This window comes from Gracilinanus agilis, chromosome X, assembly GCF_016433145.1.
Source record: "Gracilinanus agilis isolate LMUSP501 chromosome X, AgileGrace, whole genome shotgun sequence".
Lineage (NCBI taxonomy): Eukaryota > Metazoa > Chordata > Mammalia > Didelphimorphia > Didelphidae > Gracilinanus > Gracilinanus agilis.
This window is the reverse complement of record NC_058136.1, coordinates 75,274,406-75,298,923: the sequence shown is the minus strand read 5'-3', so window position 1 is coordinate 75,298,923 and position 24,518 is coordinate 75,274,406. Positions and strand designations below refer to the sequence as shown.

General features: G+C 40.0%; 1 protein-coding gene across 1 annotated transcript; it reads right to left on the bottom strand.

The window, feature by feature from the left end:
• Positions 1 to 6,216: 6,216 nt before the first annotated feature.
• LOC123253788 (BRCA1-A complex subunit Abraxas 1-like) lies at positions 6,217 to 24,290 on the bottom strand. The gene is made up of 10 exons (XM_044682932.1): positions 24,214 to 24,290; positions 20,820 to 20,853; positions 20,632 to 20,728; positions 16,678 to 16,714; positions 11,916 to 11,976; positions 10,409 to 10,602; positions 9,672 to 9,791; positions 9,251 to 9,335; positions 7,306 to 7,417; positions 6,217 to 6,614 (listed from the first exon to the last, which is right to left on the bottom strand). Exons 1-10 carry the CDS (start codon positions 24,288 to 24,290, stop codon positions 6,217 to 6,219), a joined length of 1,215 nt encoding a protein of 404 aa, XP_044538867.1.
• Positions 24,291 to 24,518: the final 228 nt, after the last annotated feature.

Sequence of the window (24,518 nt, the reverse complement as noted above, 5' to 3'; positions counted from 1 at the left end):
CTTGCAGAAGGGACCTGCTCCCTTACGCCGTTTGTCTCTGGGCCAGCCCCAGCTTTGGGGACACAAGTGGCCTCTCCCAGGGCCTCCTGCTGTTCCTTGTTTGCTCTGCAAAACCCAAACTGAGGCAGCACATTTGACCCTGCAGTGTGTCCTTTCGGCCCATCAATGCCTACCAGGGGGAAACGATGACGTCATTTTCAGGTACTCTCCAGGTCGGCGATGCTTCAAGGCCAGACACATAATGACTGAGCGCACTGCCAATAGGTCTTGCCTCTTTCTCAGGAATTCTCGGGCCTTTGACCAGGACCCCTTTCCAATGACCCCGGCCTCTGCCTATCGGGTCTGTGCAGGCTTCTGGGAACTTCATGCAGCCTGAGTGTTGCTCCCCCACTTTTGCCTAAAATCTGTTTAAGCACCTCCTTTCCTTTAGTTCAGTGGCAGTCCCGGGCCTGCGGCTCTGGGAGGCAGACCGTGATGCCTGCTCTGATTAAAGACTCGCCTGTATTTTTTTCAGGCCCACAAGCGATAGCCACCAACAGCTCATTAATATGACCTGGTCGCAGAGGGAAAGGGAATGAGCTGCCTGAGTGGGCTGATACTCTCTAGGACAGGAAGGGGAGGCTGGAGGCTGGCAGGGAAGAGGAAAGATGCTGCTCCCGTGGGAGCTGGCTAGGTGTCTCAGTGGTTTGAAAGCCACATCTAGACATGGGTGGTTCTCTATTTGAATCTGGCCTCAGACCCTTCCCAGCTGGGTGACCCTGGGCAAGTCACTTCACCCCCACTGCCGAGCCCTGACCACTCTTCTGCCTTGGAATCAATACGCTGTTGTAGTCGTAGGCAAGTCAACTATCCAACCTGTGCAAATTGCCATGTGTGGGGAACCTTTTTTGCTGATGTGAACCTATCTGAGTTGCCTTATCAAATTACAAGTTTTTGTGATAGTAAATTGTTTTTAATTTTTAATTTTTTTTTATTTTAAACCCTTAACTTCTGTGTATTGACTTATAGGTGGCAGAGTGGTAAGGCTAGGCAATGGGGGTCAAGTGACTTGCCCAGGGTCACACAGCCGGGAAGTATCTGAGGCCAGATTTGAACCCAGGACCTCCCGTCTCTAGGCCTGGCTCTCAATCCACTGAGCTACCCAGCTGCCCCCTTGTAAATTGTTTTTAAAAAAAATTTTATTATAAAAAGCTGGCTGGCCCACCATGAAATCCAGCCACTGCCATGCTGCTACCTTGACATACTTTCAGTAAACTCCTTTTAATTTCTTTGTTCTGAGTCCGAAAGGAAATCGTTTTTCTTTTAATCATACACCGAAAACTTTCAGTGTGAGGACATACATGTGCAGTATATATCTAGTTCATTTGAATTCGGATCCTCAAATGATGCGCCTGTTGGCCAGAGAAGCCAAACTGGCTTCCTAACAGATGCCGTGCAGTTCATGCCTTTCATTTGTAAGTTATTAGATACAAGAATGAATGCATTTAGTCTTACGTGATGTACAATTCTAAGCGAGTTGGTTTTCTAGCACGTAGCGGACTGAAAGCAAAAACTTCGAAAAGATGGGAGAACTGCGGCCCTATCAGGCAATAGCGAGGAAGGAAAACCCCAGTGTCTGTGGGCAGAAGTCCAAGTCTGTGAGTATAACCCCCCACCCACCCCCGCCCAGCTCAGTAATTCATGTTCATCAGAATCGTAATGGATTGCCCTATACCAGGGGTTCCCAGACTTTCTTGGCCTGTCGCCCCCTTTCCAGAAAAAATATTCCTCAGCCCCCTGGAAATGAATTTAAAAAATTTTAATAGCAATGAATAGGAAAGATCAATGCACGTGTGGCCATCACTGCCTCCCTGGATCGCTGCAGCACCCACCAGGGGGCGCTGGCGCCCACTTTGGGAATCACAGGCCTATAAGTTAGGTTCAGCATCCTCTGCTTAACAAAGCAAATCTATCTTGGTAAGCATTTGGATTCCTCTTATGTTTCTACCCTTAACTATCACTACCCTATTGCAGGACAAAGCATTTGAGCAAAAGCAGTCATGTGACAAAGTGTGCCACATTCTAGATCTGAGGAAGGAGCTCCATTATTATTTCTCAGGACTATGGTTATATAGAGAAAGAGAACCACATGAAACGAAAACACTGTCAAAACTTGGTACTTGAAAGGGGTAAACTTGCTACTTCCCTCATGCTAAATAAGACACACGTCTTATATATGTGATCGAAGCATATTTCTAATCAGACTTCATAAGGAACCTTTTAAAACTGGGGCTCTTGGGGGCAGCTGGGTGGCTCAGTGGGTTGGGAGCCAGGCCTAGAGACAGGAGGTCCTGGGTTCCAATTTGGCCACAGACATTTCTCAGCCGTGTGGTCCTGGGCAAGTCACTTGATCCCCATTGCCTAGCCTTTACCACTCTTCTGCCTTGGAGCCAATACACAGTATTGACTCCAAGATGGAAGGTGAGGGTTTAAAAAAAAAACTGGGGCTCTTACTCTTAATAAAAGAGCTCAATATTTCTTAAAAATATTCATGTCATCCTCAAAACCAACAAATAAACATATAGATTTTGTCAAACCGTAGAGCTTACTAGGAGGTATTTGAATGGATTTAGGAACCACCAGGCCTTGCACTGAAGTTTCAACTCTTAACATTTTCTCATTTTATTGCTATGACCCTTAACTCTCTTGGACCTCAGTTTCCCTATCCTTAAAATGGGAATAACATTAATACCTGACTGAAAAGATTGTTCAAAGCAACTTTTCCACCATGTGAATTTTCTGACATGTGAATTGGGGCTCCTGGGGGTTCGGGGAGAGAAACCAAAGACAACTTGTAAAAGCTGTTTATCAGTTTTTTGTTTTGTTTTCCAATATTGTGTATTGGCTCCAAGGCAGAAGATCGGTAAAGGTAGTAAAGGTAGGAAATGGGTGTTTATCAGTTTTGATTGCTATCGATATGGCTTTTGCCTTTAAAAACATCAACAGCTTTTGTCCCGGTCTGTTTCTCCATTCAGTGGGCACATTTATAGAAGACACATGAGTATTTCCCTTAAAACACATTTGAGAATATCTGAATGTATAAATAACTTAAGACTAGTTGCAAGTTTTATCTAAGAAAATTCGCCACTTTTCCATACCCTTTGATCTGGTAATGCCACTACTGGGTCTGTCTCCCAAGGAGATAGTAAAAAAAAAAAAAGGGTTAAGGACCCACTTGTACAAAAATATTCATAGCAGCAATTTTTGTGGCGTCAAAGAACTGGAAATGGAGGGGATGTCCATCTGTTGGGGAATGGCTGAACAAGTTGTGGTACATGTTGGTAATGGAATATTATTGTGCTATAAGAAATAAGCCGGATGATTTCAGAAAAAACTGGAAAGATCTGCAGGAACTGATGCAGAGTGAAATTAGCAGAACCGGGAAAGCACTATACACAGTACCAGCAATACTGAAGAATGAAACTTGGCTACTCTCAGCCATGCAGCCTGAAAGACTTGTGATGGACAACGCTCTCCATCTCCAGAGAAAGAACTGTTGGGATCGTCTTTCCCATTGATGCATCTTTGGTTTTATTTTGGGGTTTTGGTTATGTAAGATCGTGCTCTTATGACAATGACCAATACGGAAGGGTGTTTTGCATGAGGAAAAAAATGAAAAAAAAAAAAAAGAATAAGAAAATTAGTCAATTTTCTAGTAGAACAGTCAACTGGATGTTACAAGTAAGGCAAAATGGTTGAATTTTAGGTAATTTAGGCTCTGTTAATCATTCTGCTGTACCTCTTGGAAAGCATTGTGTTCGGGGTTAGGAACTGATACAATATTCTGCAATTAAGCCTTTTTTAAAAGCAAACTTGACTTGTTTAGAGGTATTGCCCTTCTAATCAGCCTAAGAACTTAATGTATAAACTATAACTTTTTATATGCCTGGAGTGAATTGATGAAAACACTTTTCTTTCATGAGCTTATGTGGGAAAAAAATGAGATTGCAGACTGAGAGAAGGGATAAGGGTTCATGAATATTTTGTTATCCGCATTTTTGCCTATTAATATAGTTAATATATAGTTATATTATATATTAATATAGTTAATATATAAATGTAGCTTCGGGTACATTTTGCTTTGACACGACACTTTCTAACCAATATCCAAACTTCCCCTAACGTTTCTCCTAAGAATTGAGCAGAAAGAGGATCTCGATTACGACCAAGAATCACTTCTTCTTTTTGTAGTTACCAGAAGGGTGCATGCTTTCCCTGTGTGTAGCTATGCAGCGTTGGGGGGGCTGTTTTTACTTACCTCGGGGGCAGTGTGTGTGTTCTTGTTCTGCTTTCTTCCCTCTGGTTCTCTCTATACGAAGTTTTGCTGTAGGTATTCCTCTAGATTCTTCATATTTCATCATTTTTACAGCCCATGATATTGCAGTATGCTCACATACCGCGGCTCTTTTAATCTATTGGGGAACGGCTCTTAATTGGTCTCAGATTGCCTTACATTCTATCATGTTGAACTATAAGCTTTTGATAAATGTTTAATCTTTTTCTAATTTTGGTTTCATTAATTTTTATTTGTCCAAATTACAGTGACAAACGGAAAACAAATGACCTTTTTATAGTCCTGCCAGTTACTTTCAAGGTCCAAGTATTTGAAATTTATGTATTTGAAATATCCTAAAATTTACAACTCCAACCCTGAGAATAAAGCTATCACCAATAAAACTTACTTGACAGTTAATATGTGTATCAAGCATATTTCTTTTTTTTTTTTCACTCTTACCTTCTGTCTTAGAGCCAATATTGGTTCTAAGGCAGAAGAGCAGTAAAGGATAGGCAATGGGGGCTAACTGACTTGCCCAGAGACACACAGCTGGGAAGTGTCTGAGGCCGGATTTGAACTCAGGACCTCCTGTGTCTAGACCTAGTTCTCAATCCACTGAGCCACCCAGCAGCCCCCTATGATTCTGTTTCTAAAAACAGTGGACTGCACCTAAGAGGTTCTGATCTATTTCTATAAATGTGGCTTTGGACATGTACCTCGGACCTTATTTTCCTCATCTGTAAAATGAAAGTTGAAAAAGATAAGTCTCCAAAGGGCCTTCCACCTCTTATGATCTGATTTCATAAAAATTTCACAATCTTGTGGTAGAAAATAGAAAACCCAGCTGAACTCCACATCGATTTATCATTCATTTCCTAGGTTTATGAATCACTGTGTCATGGAAGCAACCCCAGGGTTTGCTTCTGCCAGCGGATCTCTTGATTTTCACAAATACCAGAGAGGGTGAGGGAGGTGATAGCATATATGTAGTAAACCAAAGATACATTAAAAAAACAAACAAACCGAGCCCTTTAGAATTTTAAATGATACATCTTTTATTCAAACAATAGGGTAGACTTAAGAAACAAGTACAGCTCATTTGTTTAGCAGCCATTTATGAAGCGTCATTGGGGCTCAAAAGATACGCCCCCAAAGTGCTTGCCATCAAGGTATTTAGTTTCTAGTCAGATTACAGATACACAGACACTGTTTGATTGCTAACTAGTTCAGATTTTGACTAAGCAGGAAAAAAGGATGCAGTGAAAACTTGGGGAGTTGAGTTCTGAAATTCAGCTCTTTTCTGTGGCCTATACAGACCAAAGCAAAAATGAAAGCTTCCGCTTTTAGGCTGGTTTTTCACAGAACTATTTCATCTACAAAGTGGCTTTACTTTTCACTTAAAGCTTTTCAATGGAAAAATAAATAAATAAAAAAATAAATAAGCTTTTCAATGTTACAGAGAAAGCTTTGATTTACAAAAACAAACAACAACTTGGAACATGACCAGCAGTCTTTGCCATACTCTTTTCAGTATTTTACTAAAAATAAAAATAATAAAGTGCTTTCACTTTTCACTTAAAGCTTTTCACTGGAAAAAATAAACAATTAAAAAAATAAATAAAAGTTTTTCAATGTTACAACAAAAGCTTTGATTTACAAAAACAAACTTGGAATACGACTAGCAGTCTTTGCCATACTCTTTTCAGTATTTTACTAAAAATAAAAATAATATCATATTCTCCATTTGCCATCGTTCTCCAAAATATTATCTATGAAGTAACAACACCTTAGAAAATTATCGGAGCTTATCTAATTAATGTTTTAACAAACAGTAAACTCCCCCGTCCCCGTCCCCAACTCCCTTTAGGCCAGTTGGCATAAGGGAAAAAAATCATGAAAGCTCAGAAAGTCGGTGACTTTTGATATTCAATATCCTCAACCTCCTCATCTGGCCCTACACTGGCTGCCAGTACTTTCTCCTGATCACCGCTTTCATCCCCTCTTTTAAGCTCAAATTCTAACACTTGTAGTTTCTCATCACCTAACTCAAGAGGTTCAGGCTTAGCTTCACCTCTTTTTTCATCTTCTGGAGCTTCATCAGAGCTTTCTACCATCAGTGTTAATTCATCCACAACACTGAGCTCATGCTCATGCTCGGTGGTGCAGGGTGATAGAGGAACCTGCTTGCCTTGCAAAGTGAGAGTGCTTGACTGAAGATATTCCTGATCTGGGAAAAATGTACGCAAAGCTTGACAGAGTAAAACATTCTCTTCTCCTTCTGGGCGACGGCTTCTTGCTGCTAAATCAAATAACACAATTTATTATTTGGCATTATGTAAAAGTTCAGACTAGTCTTCAGGTTGACATGGACCGCGAAGGTATAGGGCAGTGATGGCGCACCTTTTAGAGGGGCAGGTGATGTGAGAAATGTACTCAGGTCCACAAGTAGAGTGGGGGAGGGAAGCAGCCTAGCCCCACGGGAACCCTGGTGAACTCTGTACTGGGCGACAGCACGTGTTTCCACAGAGAGGGCTCTGAATGCCCCGTCTGGCACACATGCCATGGGTTTGCCTATATATAGCTATATGGCTATAGGGTCTTTTTGTGGCTTAATTGATCTAAGAGTTCATCCCCAAGAATATCTTCTCTTTGCATATTCACTAAGCCTAGCTGAGACAACCAAAGCTATTGACCAGAGATTCCTGAATATCAACTCTTGTTAAATCGAGATTAATTATAACTTTGACCCCTCTGTAAATGGTAGCATGGCCCATTCTGTACTGATTTAAAAACAACAGCTTATGACTGGCACCCAAGCCTTTTTTAGTCTCCCTTTTCTCAATAAAATAGTGAGTTCAAGGCCTATCTGAAGTAACAGCTTTGTCAATTTGAAAGGCTAAGTATACAAATTATTAAGGATATCCTTGAATGGCAGCTGTAGAGGAAGAACATATAGCAAGCGGTATAAGAATAGTAACTTTTCTTTTTACCTGCTGCTTGCTTTGCTCTCTTTCTGTTTGCAATTTCTTCTTTTAGTCTCTTTACATCCTTTAGTAACTTTCCTGCTAATTTCTCACTCTCATATAGTTCAACGCTTGCTTTCTACAAAAGAAAAATTGTTTGATTGTACAGACAACATTACAATTCCTAATTAGTAACGTATATGAAGTCAAAGGAATTCTATGGGACAGAGCAGGGGACAAGTTTTAACTGCTTCCTGAATTGTATCACACATCAACTACTGCATTTCTGCCAGGGTAATTTTTTTCTTTACCTCAATATGGTTCATTGGGGTGGGAGAGTGGGAAAGTTTAGGAACTTTCCGAAAGTTAAATACTATTTTAATCCAAGTCTAGAGGTGGATGAATTTATTAAAGTAAAGTTTTCTGAATTTAAAAAACAAAACAAAACTTCAACGCACACGCAGAATAACAAATTAACTTTTTGGTCTAGTGTGTTTCTGAAAGACAATATTCTCACTAGGCAAAAATCTGTGAATTAATCTACAAGAAAATCTTCAACATCCAGGGCATGATTTCTAAAACTAGAAACAATCTTTAAAGATTTGATAGCATCAAGATAAATTCAGAGTGGATGAATGACTTGAATATAAAGGAAGAAACTATAAGAAAATTAGGTGAACACAGAATAGTGTACTTGTCAGATTTCTGGGAAAAGAAAGATTTTAAAAACAAGCAAGAGTTAGAAAAAAATTACAAAATGTAAAATAAATAATTTTGATTATATTAAATTAAAAAGGTTTTGTACAAATAAAAACAATGCAACCAAAATCAGAGGGGAAACAACAAACTGGGGAAAAATCTTTATAATAAAAAATTCTGACAGAGGTCTAATTACCCAAATATACAAGGAACTAAAAAAAAAAAATCAAGCCATTCCCCAATTGATAAATGGGCAAGGGACATGAATAGGCAATTTTCAGATAAAGAAATGTAAAGTATCAATAGGCACATGAGAAGGTGTTCTAAATCTCTAATAATTAGAGAAATGCAAATCAAAACAACTCTGAGGTATCACCTCACACCTAGCAGATGGGCTAAAATGATAGCAGGGGAGAGTAATGAATGCTGGAGGGGATGTGGCAAAACTGGGAAAATAATGCACTGCTGGTGGAGTTGTGAATTGATCCAACCATTCTGGATGGCAATTTGGAATTATGCCCAAAGAGTGCTAAAAGAATGCCTGCCCTTTGATCCAGTCATATCATTGCTGGGTTTGTACCCCAAAGAGATCATAGATAAAAAGACTTGTTTGAAAATATCTATAGCCATGCTTTTTGTGGTGGAAAAAAACTGGAAAATGAGGGTATGCCCTTCAATTGGGGAATGGCTGAACAAATTGTGGTATATGCTGGTGATGGGATACTATTGTGCTCAAAGGAATAATAAACTGGAGGAATTCCATGTGAACTGCAAAGACCTCCAGGAACTGATGCAGAGCAAAAGGAGCAGATCCAGGAGAACATTGTACACAGAGACGGATACACTGTGGTAAAATCGAATGTAATGGACTTCTGTACTAGCAGCAATGCAATGACCCAGGACAATTCTGAGGGACTTATGGAAAAGATGCTACCCACATTCAGAGGAAGAACTACAGGAGAGGAAACACAGAAGAAAAGCAACTGCTTGAACATATGGGTTGATGCGGACATGATTGGGGATGTAGACACTAAATGACCACCCCAGTGCAACTATCAATAATATGGAAATAAGTCTTGATTGATGAAACATGTTAAAACCAGTGGAAATGTGCGTCGCCTATGGGAGGAGGTGTTTGGGGGGTGGGGTGGGGGGTGAAGGGGAAAGTAAGAACATGAATTGTAACCATGGAAAATTTTCCTTAAAAAATTTAAAAATTAAAAAAAAAAAAAAAAAACTCACCCCCCCTCCAATAAATATTTTATAGAATTACCTGTAATTCTTCTTGCATACTGGCACAAAGTTGAGTAATCTTTGGTATGTCTCTTAAATCTCCCTCTTGGTCAAAAAAGTCTGAACTATTGGTGAAAGACAAAATAATTCCTTGTGCATTATATATATTTCAAAATTGATTTTATACTTTATGTAAACCCTTCTTCATCACTCTGGTTGGACAGACTTGACCTTGGCCCAGGTCAGAGCCCAGTCTTTTGGACTTCAGAAGTCACCAGAGATGAGGCCAGCCTTCTCCAGAGCCAGAGAGCCAAGAGACCTCTGGTATCCTCCCAAAGTATGTGTATGTGTGTGTGTGCCCACCCAGTCAAAACTCAAAAGAATGGGGCTGATACTGATCAAAATGGGTTTTCAAACAGAACAAGGGGGTACACGTTATATTCAACTCACACACATCTTACCTATGTACGCAGGTTGCTTGGCTAAAGCCAATGGATGTGCAGGCACCTGACACAGTCTTATATCCCTGCTCCTCTGCCATAGCTAAGTTGGACACCACTAAAGACATTCTTTGGAAAAATCTAAAAAACATTTTTGGATATGAATTTAGAGTGTTTGCAAATTAGCCGTAGCATTCTATTATTTCCAAATCAATAGATCACCCCACAGAAATGAATCCAACAATCACTCTTTATTATCAGTCCAAAATAACTGTCCAACTAAAGTGCATTCAGTTTTTAAACAATTACTTTTATCTACAACAACACAGTCAATTATATGAAATATGAGGGAAAAATCATTTATATGCGTTATTAGCTCACTTAAAATGGGATCCAGCTACAATTCGGTATAGCTAATATTTTGGCTTCAGCTATTTTCTTTTAGTTCAAAGAAATGCTAACCAGTCAATGCATTTTTGGCCGGAGTCTTGATGCTGCATGGAAAAAGCATCTGTACATTATGAATATCACTAAAGGGAGGAGAAATGGTTGATCTTCTTCCCAGTGGTTCAGGGATCAAATGCTACGACTCGAGTTCAGGAACATTCAGGTATTTTAACAAATTCACATAAACTCATATATAAGAAGTCATTAAATCAACCCACACATTTGTATAAAATATTTAAGAATCAAATATTGAAAAATCACAGCTCAGCACATACGAACTTTAGCTAATCCAAATCTGTGCCAATACTTACCCATCCTTAAGTACATGTAATGCATAATCCATTGTATAAGTGGAGCAGCTTTCCGTGATTATGTTTGGGGTCAGTAACAGGAAAACGAATCCCGGATTCAGAAGAAGTCGCTGTAAATTTTTGTGAAGTATCTTCTCTCGCAAGGTGATGATTTGGTCCGAATTGCATCTGAATTTGTACCATCCAATCACATTCTATGTGAGGAGGGAAATCAAGCATAAATGTCTCCGTTATCTAAAAGTGCATAACCACAATGAGAGCAAAAGAAGTACTAAACCATTCCCAGGCAATGATCAGCATTTAGAAAAGCTGTAGACAAGGTTAAGGATTCACTTATGTGCATTTGCACATTCAAAAAATGCAAATATTGACTTGCACTTACAATATTCTCACGCATGCCTTCGCCTTTACTAAAAGCATAGTAAGAGAAAGAGACCTTACCCAGGAGAACATTGCTATTGCACCCTGAATTCATGAGATCATTCTAAAAAGATGGGATTAACGATTATCTGTGCCTTAAAAAAACCCTCCAAATATCAAAAATGTTTATTAATGGAGAATTAGTGAAGCGGAAAGGTGAGAGGCTCCACCCTAATGGGACCAAAAAGGCAGCATGTTCTGTTCAGTTCTGGGGCCACATTTTAGGAGTCACAGATAAGCTGAGGAATGCACAAAGTAGGGCAAACAGATGATGAAGCTTCTCAAGTTCATGCCAAATAAGGATTTTCTGAAGGAAGTCGGCATATTGATCCAGGAGAAGGTAAGATTTAACGTGGAAACGATTGCCTTCTCCAGGTATTTGCAGGGCGGTCCTGTAGAGAAAGGGCCATACTTGTTCTGCTTGGCCTCAAAGGGCAGAACCAAGGATAATGGGGGCAAGTTGACTGAGTTAAGATAAAAACGACCTAATATAATAATTAGTGATCCAAAAGTGGAATCCTTGGGAAGGTAGGGTTAAAATAGGGTTAGTCAGGTTCCCCTCACTTAAGGGAAAATCTTGATAAGATCGTCTTTCAGGGGCCACCTAGTTCAACGCCCTCCTTTTGCAGATGAGGAAACTAAGGCCCAGGGAGGTAAAAGTGACTTACCCAAGGCCACACAGTTAAGATTTGAGCCAGGTCTCTGGCTCTGAAGCCCTTGATCTTCCCTGGGGAAGGAGAATCCTTCTTCAGGTGTGGAAATGCCCTTTGAGTTCTAGTCTAACTCTCAAATTCTATGGCAAAGGGCCCATCACTCAGATTTTATAGCACTTGATGGTTGGCAGAAGCCTTTTCTCATCAAAACATTTTTGGTACAACCTTTTATCTCCATCTGACCAAAGACGAAGCAGGCCTAGAAGAGCTCAGTGTGCGGACAGGCTCCAAGGTACTAGATGTGCTGCTTTTCCCCACCTTCTCTGGAGGATGATACAAAGATTAGGAGCCACGGGGGCAAAGTTCCCATGACTGTTAGTGTTGTTAGAAGCCCCCACAGGGGAGAATTTAAGTAGTAGGGCACGGCCCAGTACCTTTTCACCGCAGATCTTCCTCAGAATCTCCTCGTTGACTTCACCTGATGAGCTATAAAAGCTACAGAGAGGCAAGCGAAAACATATTTCGTTAAGATGACTTACTACGGACTTCCCTCAGGGTCACTCTCATGACGACTGATCCTAAACAAAGAAGTTCATGTTACTATCTACATGTCAGCTACATGCTGGACAATAGGCAAAAGTTACCGTTCTACTGGATCCTGCCATACCCCTGAGCCTATGCAACAAATGGGCCTGAAAATAGTCACATCTTCCAAAAGTTCTCAGTTACTTAATTTCTAGGTTACTAATTGTTAGCCTTTTCTTTAAACAGATATAACACCAAACTGTTTTCTTTTATTTTTTAAACCCTCACCTTCCATCTTGGAGTCAATAATGTGCATTAGCTCCAAGGCAGAAGAGTGGTAAGGGCTAGGCAACGGGAGTCAAGTGACTTGCCCAGGGTCACACAGCTGGGAAGGGTCTGAGGCCAGATTTGAACCCAAGACTTCCTGTCTCTAGGCCTGACACTTCATCCACTGAGCCACCCAAACTGCCCCCCCCCCTTGTTTTCTTTTTCAAGTGATCATTTGCAACTTGTTTTTGCCTCATATTCCTTATGTTCTCCTGTCACCGGCAGCAAATCATCTTAGTGGATAGAGAGCTGGGTCTAGAGAGGTCCTGAGTTCAAATCTAAACTCCTATCTGGACAAGCCACTTAACCACCATTGCCTAATCCTTATTACTCTTCTGCCTTGGAACTGATATTTAATATTGATTCTAAGACAGAAAGTAAGGGGTTTTGTTTTATTTTGAGGGGAAAAGTGCCAATTCAACAGGATATCAACCGAATCAGCAATTCCACAGCCACGATCCATCACCCCTACAAAGGGAAGAGGAGCATTTTCTCATTTCTTCAGAGCCAAAGTTGGCCATTATAATTAAAGCTGATGTTTTTTACACTTACTTTGTTGTTAACTGTGTGTCACTTGCACGATTCTGCTGCGGTTTGGTGAATGGGGCCTTAACATTTGAACCCTTGAAGAAAAACTGCTACTGAGCCCTTCCCTCCTACAACACAGCTACAAGCTGATTCTTTTGCTTCATTGGAGTAGTTTCTGTCTCTTACATAAACCAAAATAATCATTTATGTTGGAATATTCAACAAATCTGTTTAAACAAACAATTCCTCTTTGGAAAGGATGCAATTAAAAAAAAATCCTTATCTTCTTAGAATCAAGTAGAATCAATCTACTTAGATCAATCAAGTATCAAACTGATACTTGGAAGTATCAGTTTCAAGGCAGATGAAAGCAATAAGGACTAGTGACTTGTCCAAGGTCATACAGCTAGGAAGTGTCTGGGGCTGAATTTGAACCTAGGACCTTCCTTCCATCTCTAGGTCTGGCTTTCTAGTCACTGAGCCACTCACTGCCTCATAAGGGATGCAATTAAAATAGCACAATGCCTCTTCTCAAGCCTGTCAGTTTTGCCTTCATATTCCCCCCTCCCCCTTTAAAACCCTCACCTTCCACCTTGGAGTCAATACTGTGTATTGGCTTCAAGGCAGAAGAGTGGTAAGGGTGGGCAATGGAGGTCGAGTGACTTGGCCAGGGTCACCCAGCTGGGAAGTGTCTGAGGCCAGATTTAAACCCAGGACCTCCCAATCTCTAGGCCTGGCTCTCCATCTACTGAGCTACCCAGCTGCTCCCTCTCCTCTGATATTGCCACCCATCTGGTATAACAGGGAATACTACAATAGCCTGCTAGCATTCCAGTCCATCTTCCAGTCAGCTCTCTAAGAAATCTTCCTAAAACTCAGATCTGACTGGCTCAGCCCCTCCCCCCAATCCTCCCTCTCCCCTGCAAGATGAACTGGAAGATCATATTTGGTTTTTGTGCCTCCAAGTTCACCTTTCTAGTCCTCTTAGACCTCACACGGCTTTACAGCCTTGTCCCTCCATTCTTTAATCCAATGGCATTTTTCTCTCTGCTGTTCTTTGAACAAGACACTCCAGGCATTTTCACTGACTGTCCTGCAGCCTCATCTCGGCTTCCTGGATTTTCCAGGTCCGGGCTAAAAGCGCCTTTCCCTTGTGGCTTACTTCCAATTTATTCTATCTTGTTTGTAAATAGGTATTTGCTTGTGGTCTCTCTCATGAGACTCTGAGCTCCTGGAGAGCAGAGATTGCCTTTTTGCCTTTGTCTCCTCAGTGAGACTTAATAAATGCTCGTTGACTGGCTCATGCACTTTGGATGTTGCGTTATTAGAGGTAAAAAGAAAATCTGTAAGTATTTTAATTATACATTTTACTTCTTCAGAATACCCAATATAGCATTTGCAATGTAAACCAAACCTGGCTATTCGAGATACACGTGCCAGACTGTGAACCTATAAGAAACAACGAGAACAGCTGAGCTCATTGAAGGGAAACTTCAATACGGAAGCACCTCAAGTTGTGCCAGCATAACTGTTCATCGGGCCTCAATTACTCCCAGCAAAAAAAATGCCAAGTTAGAGCCAAAGCTATTCTGAAAGAACCTGAGGCAGAACGTGATGGGGCAGAGGAGAAACCCCAAATGAGGCCAGAGTATCCAAGCACTGCAGGTTCAACACACATTTTCTTTCTATCGCCTAGTGCTGCAGTCATGCCAAAGAAGGGGCTGCACTTTCCGAAGGAGAGACGCCTAAGTGAAGGTCCCGTCATGAAACACAACCAGAGCTGTAAACAACGTCACACGTCCAGTTTTCATATTAATGCAAAACCTCATTCCATTAAGCAAGCATCAAGTGTTTCCTATTAGCCAGGGATTTCGAATACCAAGGCAAAGAACAGCAGAAGCTTACGTTCCACCGGGGAAGGCCGTATGCCCATAAATGCAAGGGGTTATGAGAAGGACCAGGACAAGCAGGAAAGGCTTCATGTGGGACTTCATGTGGGAAACTGGCTTTTGAACTAAAATTCAGGGGCTCCAAGACGAAACGGGAGGCCATCTTAGGAGCAAAGGACAAATTTGTAGAACTAGAAGCTCTGCAAAGGTATGGAAGTGGGAGACGGGTAATAACTCTACATAAATGTTTGTGTAGGAGAACTTGACTAGGTTTTAGTTTTGTTTGTAATAAAGAGCTGCAAAGAGAAATTTCTCGTTAAGCTTATTTGCCATCGTCTCCTCCTTATACTTTTACATTAAAAAAAACAACAACAACAAAACACCAAGATCTGAAATTGGGAATGGCCGACCCCTCTCTACCCAAGAGATGGTGAAAGGATCCGTTCTAGTCCCGCAAATCTATAGTTGATATCAGCTATGTAACTACAAGGTATAGTGCATTATTTTTCTAATATCTCTCCTTTCCTGGTAGATATACTAGAACTTTTGAAAATGTTATCCATTATAGCTCAGCACTTGGTACAAACCAGTGTAATGAGCAGCAAGATCTGGGTTCAGATTCCTCCTTGGACACTGGCTAGCTATGCTACTGGGGCCAAGACACTTCTGATACATGAATAGATGTGATGTTCCACGCCAATGAAATGACAAGTCCTTGAAGAAACAAAACGACTCCTGGCATGTTAAGACAGAGCGAGCGAGCTTCTGAGAGCCAGGCCTGAGGACACAAAGAAGGAGAAAAAACAGCCTCTGCCCTCAAGGAGGTCACATTCCAATGGGGGAACAAACATCTGAGTGGATGGAAAGAAATACAGAAATTCATTGAAGCAACTGGTGCATGCCATGTTGGAAAGTTCAGCGAGAAGTAAGACTTTCATTCTAGTCTTGACTTTCTCAACTGGGTCATCTTGGGAAAGTCACTAAACGTACTCTTAGTCTCAAGTTCATATGTGTAAAATGAGGAGTCGAATTTGATGATGTCTCTCATCCTTTCTAGCTCTAAAACTGTAGGATTCCGAGTAAACTTTTCAACAGCCTCTGGAAACCAGTAAAACACCCCCAAATGTGAAATCATTTCCCCCCACTTTCTTCAACTCCCTCCCCAAACAGCCCTTTAGGGACCTCTACAAGTACTATTTATAGCTCCTACAGTTGTCTAAGAAGCTCCTAAGATTCTCTTTCCTGTCATAAGACTGTTCCCATCCATGGTTACCTCCATCAGGGCCTGGTCATACTCTCTATTCTTCCCAGGCCAGATTCCCAGAGCTCCAGAGCCGTTTTCTGTAACTGTTCGAGAAACATTAAAACAATCTATCTTAGCTTGGCCCTTTGCACTTACCGACAGCTCCAGACATACTCACATTTTCTCAACAAATGTGTTTTAACGACTATGAAAGCTACTCCCATGTGAGGGGAATAAATGATTTACGACAGACAGATGCAGCCTACAAAGTTTGTAACTACAAAGCAAGGAAGCTGCTTTTCCATGTGGCTAGTAGAAATCTGCCTCACTACTTTAGTCACACTGGATAGTGGGAGGGTGGGTGGTAGAAAAAGCAAAACGAGTTAGAGTTAAAGAAAAGAAAAGCGGTTGGATTAGTGAAACCAACTGGGTAAAAAGAGCAGGTGGCTGGAGGGCAGGTCTGGGAAAATACAGCAACGAAGTGCTCCAGGGAATGGGAGTATTAAACGAGGAACCAGAACAGGCTGAAGGAATAAATGACCGGCATTGCCGACAATTAGGAAAAGCCTTTTCGTCAGAAGACAGAGCGCAAGCAAGCTTCTTGAGAGCAAGGGCCATCGTCTCTAACCTTTCTATCGCCAGTGTCTCATACACAGTAGGTACTTAATAAATGGCAACCCTTACCTGAAAGCCCGGTGGCATGGAATGTATCTTTGTATGTCTGAAAGGAAAAAATACATATTTTTACATTAGTTGAATTAAAATTCTTAACATTGCGTTCGTGATTACAAAAACCTTTCCCCAAACACATTCTTAGCCTGGTATATTTTCACTAAATGTCAAGGTGTTCTTACACCCTAATTTCATATTTTAGTAAAGCAGCTGTTCATGTTAGGGAAGGCATCGATCTATTCTCTGTACCTGGATTCTGTGGCTGCTTACTAGACAGTAAATTCCGTACATCCATCGATGGCCTAGGAACTAGTTTTAAAACGATCAAGAATGAACAAATTCTCAGGAATACATTATATACGTCGTAATTTATATATATTGATGCCCGGCACTGTGCACAGAAGAACTGCTCTCAGGGGAGATAAAAGCTAGGTTTGGATCCCGCCTCAACACACATTTTGCCCATGTTGACTCTTTAACTCACCGAGCTTCTCAGTGCCCCAGAAAACTCTGTAAAACTCTCATGTTGCAGAATCATCGCTGACTCAAATTGGTAGAGGGAACTTCCTCGTAGGGAGAGTATCCCCCATTTACTAAATCAGCAATTGGGACGCCCAAAAGAAGCCTGAACGAAAGGCTTCCCCCTACAGCAAAGGCTAACTATTTGAGTAGGCTTACCTTATTCCCAGGTCAAAAGCCAAACGAGGTTAGTGTGGAGAGGAGATGTATGTGTGATCATACATTTATGAGAAGTTATAAACCAAGAGGAGTACGGCCTCTCAGAATGAGAAACCCTGGGCCCAGTCCCAAACGAGAACCATGTGATCATAACTTTGACTCCCTCTTCTAAAAACAGGGATGGCATTTGTACTACATACCTCACCGAGTTTTTGAGGAAAAGAGCTTTATAAATCCTTAAGTGTTTTGGCAATAATGGGTATTTCTGTTCACGAAAAATTTATTAAGAGCCCACCATGTGCAATTCACTTTTAGGTAAGCATTAACAGAAACATAAAAATGAGCCACAACAGTCCATGCCCTCCTGTTCTCCCAGTAGCTTTTATCTAGGATTCTCAAGCAAGTCTAACATTAAAGACAGCCCTCTTCTTCACTGAGAACAGAAAACAAAGAAAGGGGGGAAATATAAGGGAAAAGGATGGAGAGAAACACATAATTAATGATCATTAGGAATTTAAAAGGGAAGAACTAATTCATAAATGTAAGAGGATAATCCTCACCCCCCCAAAAAAGAAGCAGAATCCAAGCACATGTTGCTTTCAAGAAACACACTTGAAAAAGTTAAGATTTCCACAGTGTTAAAATAAAGAGGGAGCACAAAATCTATCCTGTCTCAGTTAAAGTAAAAAAGGTCAGGATAACAATGATGATCCCAGACAAGGTAACAGCAAAAAGAAAACTTGATTAAGAGATAAACAGAAATAAAATAACATTTTGCTAAAAAACATCACAATCAATTATCATCGGTGCCAAAGATATAGACCAAATAGCATAATATTTAAATACAGCAAAGGTAAATGAGTTAAGAGGAATAGACAAGAAAACTACAATAGTGGAGGGTATGAATGCACACTTTTCAGACCTAGACAAATATAACCAAATAATAAGAAAGAAGTTTTAAATAGCTGTACATATTTGATAAGTCTAATAGGTTAGAAGTTTGATGGTTGCAAAATAGGAACTGAAAGGAAACCCCATACATTTCATTGTTTGTGGCATTTTATAAAAATCAACTATGCGTTAGGTAATAAAAAATGTCAAAAAAGCAGAAATAGTAGACATATCTCTTAAGGACCACTATACGACTACAAGTTATATTGAATGAAAGGCTGCCAAATAAATTAAAATTTTAAATTAAATTATTTAATTTAAATAAAAATTTAAATAAAGTAAATTAAATTATTAAAATTTAACTAAAGTCTAAATAATCCTAAAAAAAAAAATCAAGTAAGTTAAAGAACAAATCACAGAAACAATCAATCATTTTGTAATGATAACGGATAACAATGAGACAATATACCAACTATGGGACGGATGCATAGTTCTTAGGAGAAACTTTCTATCTCATCACTTTTATCATTAAAAGAGAGAGAGAGGGGAACTCAGTAGATAGAAAGTCTCAGTGGATAGAAAGCCGGGACCAGGGACAGGAGGTTCTGAGTCCAAATCTGGCCTAGCTGTGTGACCCTGAGCAAATCACTTAATCCCCGTTGCCTAGCCCTTACTGCTCTTTTGTTTTGGAACCAACACACAGTATTGATTCTAAGATGGAAGGTAATTGTTTTATTTTATTTTGTTTTTTGAAAGAGAGAAAGAACAGATCAGTGAACAGAGCATGCAGCTTAAAAAAGAAAAAAAAAAACCCATCAAATCAAAAACTCCCAATTAAATACCAAAACGGAAATTCTGCAAATTAAAATAGGAGAGTAACAAACTGAAAGGAAAAAAAAGAATCAGATTAATAAATAAATCTACATGCTGGCTTGTTTTTATTTGGGGGAGGGGATAAACCATTTGATTAAAAAGAAAAATAAATTGTCAATGCAAAAAATTAAAAAGGCCAATTTATAACCAATGAACAAAGAAATGATTAGAAAATCATTTCATTCAATGACATACCAATCAAACTAATACAAAAGTGAGAAAGGTCCGGATTAACATAACAAGTAATAGAGTACTCAAATTGCTCATTTTTAGAAGATGAAATAAATAAGACATAAATGAACTCAAAAAGAATACAAGCAGAAGGAACAGGCAGATTTAAAAGCAAATTCCATATTACATAAACTGTAGGAAAAAATTAGGAAAAGAAGGTGCTGCCCCAAATTCCTTCTACGATCCAAATACGGTCTTGCTACTTTAACAAGGGGGAGTCGAAACAGAGAAAGAAAATTATAGCATAAGAATATCGATTTTAAAATTTTAAACAAAGTACAAACAAAGAGAGCAGAGCAACTTTTCACAAAGGCTATGACTGGGCTGGATTTATTTATACCAGGTCTGTAGTGCTGATTATAATAGAATAGAAAAATACAATTGATGAGCACAAACAACAACAAATCATATGGCTATATCAATACACAAAAAACGCTGTTTGACAAGATAAAACATCCATTCCTGTTTAAAAAAACCCCATCAGAAATATAGGAATAACTAGATCAAACATTAAAAAAAGCGTTGTTGTTCAGTTGTTTCAATCATGACCTCATGTGAGGTTTTCTTGGCAAAGATACTGGAGTGGTTTGTCATTTTCTTCTCTAGCTCATTTTACAGATTTAAGTGACTTGCTCAGGGCCAAGAAGCTAGAGTCTGGGTCTAGATCTGAACTTGACTCCAGATGTGGCACTATATCCCCATGTCACCTCGCTGCTCCAACATAAGTAAGTAGCATCTATCTAAAACCAAGAGCCCTTTCCTAGAAGATAAGGAGGAAATCAAGGAGGTGCACCATTGGATGCAATACTAGCTATGTAATAAGATGGGGGAAAGAAAGTGACAGATTAAGCAGTCAAAAAGCAAAGAAAATAATTGCTTTTTGCATATCATGTGGTGGTTTACCTAAAGAACAGCCGAGTCAACTAATAAATTAAGCAGAACCACGACGAACTTCAGAAGAGTTGCAGAATAGAAAAGAAACCCCCTGAAATCATTATTATTACAGTTTACTAATAAACTCAGCAGGAAGAGATAGAGAAAGAAATTTCATTTAACTTAGCTACAGAATATGTACATTCCGTAATTCTTTCTAGTTCCTTGTCCTACGTTTTTCTTTCCTGCTTCAGAGCCAAGCTCTACCTAATACTTTTAGATGAGGAATAAGGACTGAATTCATTTTATTTGCAATTTCCACTAAAAAAAGTTTTTAAAACATTATTTAGGTACATCTTCAAAGAGCATTTACTGATCATTTTCTGGCCGGACACAGCGGTAAACAGAGTCTGGACTCACCAAGCGTATTATTCACAACTTCAATAGTATCGGATGGATAGTCTGAAACGGCGGTGCTCGTGGTTTCACTCTGCAGTTCCCCAACAAGAAAACCTTCCTAGAGGGTGTACAAAAAGAAAGCAAAATATGAAACAGGCCACCTTTATTCGGTCTTTACTCATTAATTCATTCCAAATACAAGCGCCTACAATATGCCGGGCACAAAAGAGCACCTCTCGTGGCCTAGAAGACAAAATGTCAAAATCCGTGGAATGTAGAAATATTATTAAAACTGTGACAAGGGGATAATATGGACTATATATTACCGGTAATTATCCTCCACCCCCTAACCAAGAGGGTGTCCCCAAAGTGCTTTGGCCTTCTATTCTTTGTGATCTTAACAGCTCCCACAGGTTCAAAGCATCTCTCTCCTTTACACACACACCCAATGTGATTCCCAAATAGATGAATATCCACCCCCAATCTTTCTCCTGAATTCCTGTCCCACATTACCAACTGCCTTCCTGGACATCTTAGCAAACTCAAGCTCAATAAATACCCAACAAACCTCATTTTCTTTCCCTTTAACCTGCCCTTTCTCCAAATTTCCCTATTTTTGTTGACAATCTTCTTGTCAGCCAAGCTAGAAACCTGGGAAGCATCAGTGACCCTCTCTCGCCACCCCTTAAATCTCTAACGCGTTGCTCAGTCTTTTCAGTTTTATCTCAGTAACATCTTTCCTATATACACACTTTTTATCGCCTTAGATGGTCTGTATCCCGTTTTGGATCTCTATTACCTTATTGGTCAAACTGTTGCATATAACCTAAGCAGCCTGCTTTGTCTTCCTTTGCCCCCCCCCCATCCCTTCTCCACAGCTGCCAAAATATTCTCCCCAAATTACAAGCCATGCAACTCTCTGCTCAAAAATCTTCAATGGTTTTCCATTGCCTCAAAGATAAAACGCCAATTCTATTTGGCATTTAAAACCCTTCAGGCTGTCTCTACTAGCAGCAATGCAAGGCTGAGGGACTGAGGAGAAAGAAAACCAGCCACATTCAGAGGAAGAACTGGGGGAGGAGAAACACAGAAGAAAAACACCTGCTTGAACACATGGGCTGATGGGGATATTATTGGGGATGGAGACACTAAACGATAACTCTAGTCCAACTATCAATAATATGGAATTAGGTCTTGATCAATGATACATGTAAAACCCAGTGGAATTGTGGGTCGACTAAGGGGGGCTAAGGGGGCTTGGGGAGAGGGAAAGAACATGAAATATGTAACTAGGGGAAAATATTCAAAGTAAAAACTAAAAAAAAAAAAAAAAAGCAAAAAATAAAAATAATAAAAAAAACAATAAAATAAGAATAAAACCCTTCAGTCTGACTTCAGCCTAACTTTCCAGATTTATGCCACACACATTTATGTGCCAGCCTAAATGGCCTGAACTTAATTTAATTTAATGTCCTATTCTCACCTGCCTGTCTATAAGCAAGCTCTTTTCTATGCCTTTTAGAATGCTTTGCTTCCTTCCATACTCAACTAAGGGGCCACCTCCTTTGTGAATTCTTTCATGATTCCTTCCACTCGTAAGCATTCTCTTCCTCCCCCTCCTCAAATTATTTTATATTTATTTCTTTTTAAATGTTTTACACCCCACCAGAATATAAGTTCTTTGAAGGCAGAGGCTTTTTGGGTTATCTTTGTAATTATGCAGCACCTAGAAGTGCTTGTACACGATAAACTTTTTTTTTTAAATAAATTCTTACCTCTTTTTTTTTTTAATTTAAATTTTTACCTTCTGTTTTGGGATCAATAATACTAAATATTAGTTCCAAGGCAGAAGAGTGATTAGGGCTAGGCAACTTGTCTAGTCACATAGCTTGGAGATATCTGAGACCAAATTTGAACCCAGGACCTCCTGTCTCCAGGCCTGGCTCTATCCATGGAGGCACCTAGGCTGCCTCCACATAGTAAATGAATACTGAGTCAGTCAGTCAACTAAAATTATTAGTGCAATGCACCAAAAGTTTGCCTAGCATGTGCCAGGTAAAAACAGGCTCTGCTCTCAAAGAGCTGACAGCCTAATGGAGAAAAGAATGGTAGGAGAAATTGTAGGTTAAGATTTGGAATAAGGAATGAGCCTGTCAGGGTCAGAAGATAGGGTTAGTCTAGCTAGATGGGAAAGTTCTTAGCAGATAGTAAGGGTGAGCTTAAAGTATGGAGAAAGTTCAGATACGAACAAGTAGAAAATAAACTTAACATAATTACATAAAAATAAAACAAATTTCTATAAACAAAAACAAACAAACATAAATAAAAATAAATAAAATAAAATTAGCGAAGTGAAAGACTTAGCAGTTGGGGAGAATTAAGAAAAGCCTCATGCAGGAGATGGTAGCTGAGCTGAGTTTCAAAGGACATGAGAGATTCTAAAAGCATGAAAACAGGAGACAGAATGCATTATGTATTTAGAGGAAAAGCAAGTACAAGTAGGGCAGTTTGGCCAGAAATAGATTGGATCAAAGGGAGTAATGTGTAAAATCTGAAAAGGCCCAAGCAAATTAATGAAGAGTTTTACTGCACATGTCCAATGGAGGGGTCTGCTTCTGAGCATCTATACTGGATGAACTGGAGAGGAGAAAGCCCTGAGCCAGGAAGGCTACTGTAAGTCTTCTAATAAAGATATTCTGAATTTCTAAACTATTTGGGGGGGGGGGGAAGTTCATGGACAAAACAATTTTTGATTCTCTTTTCTTTTAAAATTAGTCTTTTCCAGCTAAACCTCTTCTCCATCTCTCCAATGAGCTTTCCCTCATATCAAAGAAAAAGTGACACGAAAGCACCGGACTTGGTGACCATACCTTAGCCCTTATCACTCTTCTGCTTTGGAACCCCCTAAGACAAAAAGAAGGCTGACTGATTCTAAGACAGAAGGTAAGGCTTGTTTTTTGTTTTTAATTTATTTTTTACATAACTTGATAGACAAACCTTCATCGGTGACAATTCCAGAGGATCAGCGATAGGTTTGCTACCCACCCTCAAGACTGGGACATATATTTTTGGATGCGGTCAATACTTGGCAAGGGCTTTTTTTTTTAAATTCCTTTTTCTCCCCTCATTTAGAGATGGAAAGAGGTGGAGGGAAAAACGTTATTTAAGTGAATAACAAAATTACAAGTCCAACAAACATTGCAATGCCTCCAGCCAACTCTCTGGATTGAGATCCTAATCAGGTTAGAATGTAATTTGGGAATATTGAACAAAATAAATAAAAATACGATAAAGCATAGGTGATGTTAATCTGTGCTTTTCTAAATCAATGCGGGTTAATAATAATATTATCAATTATCATATTGTATTTAATATATTTATATAAATCATATAATACAAATAAAATATTGAATATTGTAAATAATATTAATAACCCACAACATCAATAAAAATAATGACAAATAATAAAAAAATAAAAATAATAAATCCCCTGCTCAGCTCAAAACCCTCCGGTTTCTGGGGAAAATTCTGACCGCATGCCTTCTCTTCCACAGTAATCCATCTTCCCACCCTCCCTAGGCCAGAGACCCCAAACTCCCCTACCGCCACGACCTTTGGCGCCAATCGCCACAACACAGCCCAATCAACACGATGCCGCCACCTTTGGCGCCAATCGCCATGATGCCACCATCTTTGACGCCAAAAGCACGATCGCCATGATGCCCCCCCCCCCCACCATTGGCGCCATTACTATTTAGCCCCCAACCCTGTTGCCGGCCTCCCTTCCCCCTCTACACTGGGCCCCACCCCTCTATTCTCCCTCCACTCCGTCAGGGCTCAGCCCCCATCCCACCCCCCCCCCCCCCCCCGCACCCCCCGCGCCCCCCTCCCTCCCCCCCCCCCGGCGC

Coding starts and splice junctions, on each gene's coding strand:
- LOC123253788 (XM_044682932.1), bottom strand. CDS start 24,290: ATGGCGATTGGCGCCAAAGGTGGCGGCATCGTGTTGATTGGGCTGTGT. Junction 9,792..10,408: donor TTACATGTACTTAAGGATGG/GTAAGTATTGGC, acceptor AATGTTTTTTAG/ATTTTTCCAAAGAATGTCTT. Junction 7,418..9,250: donor GTATGCAAGAAGAATTACAG/GTAATTCTATAA, acceptor TTTCTTTTGTAG/AAAGCAAGCGTTGAACTATA.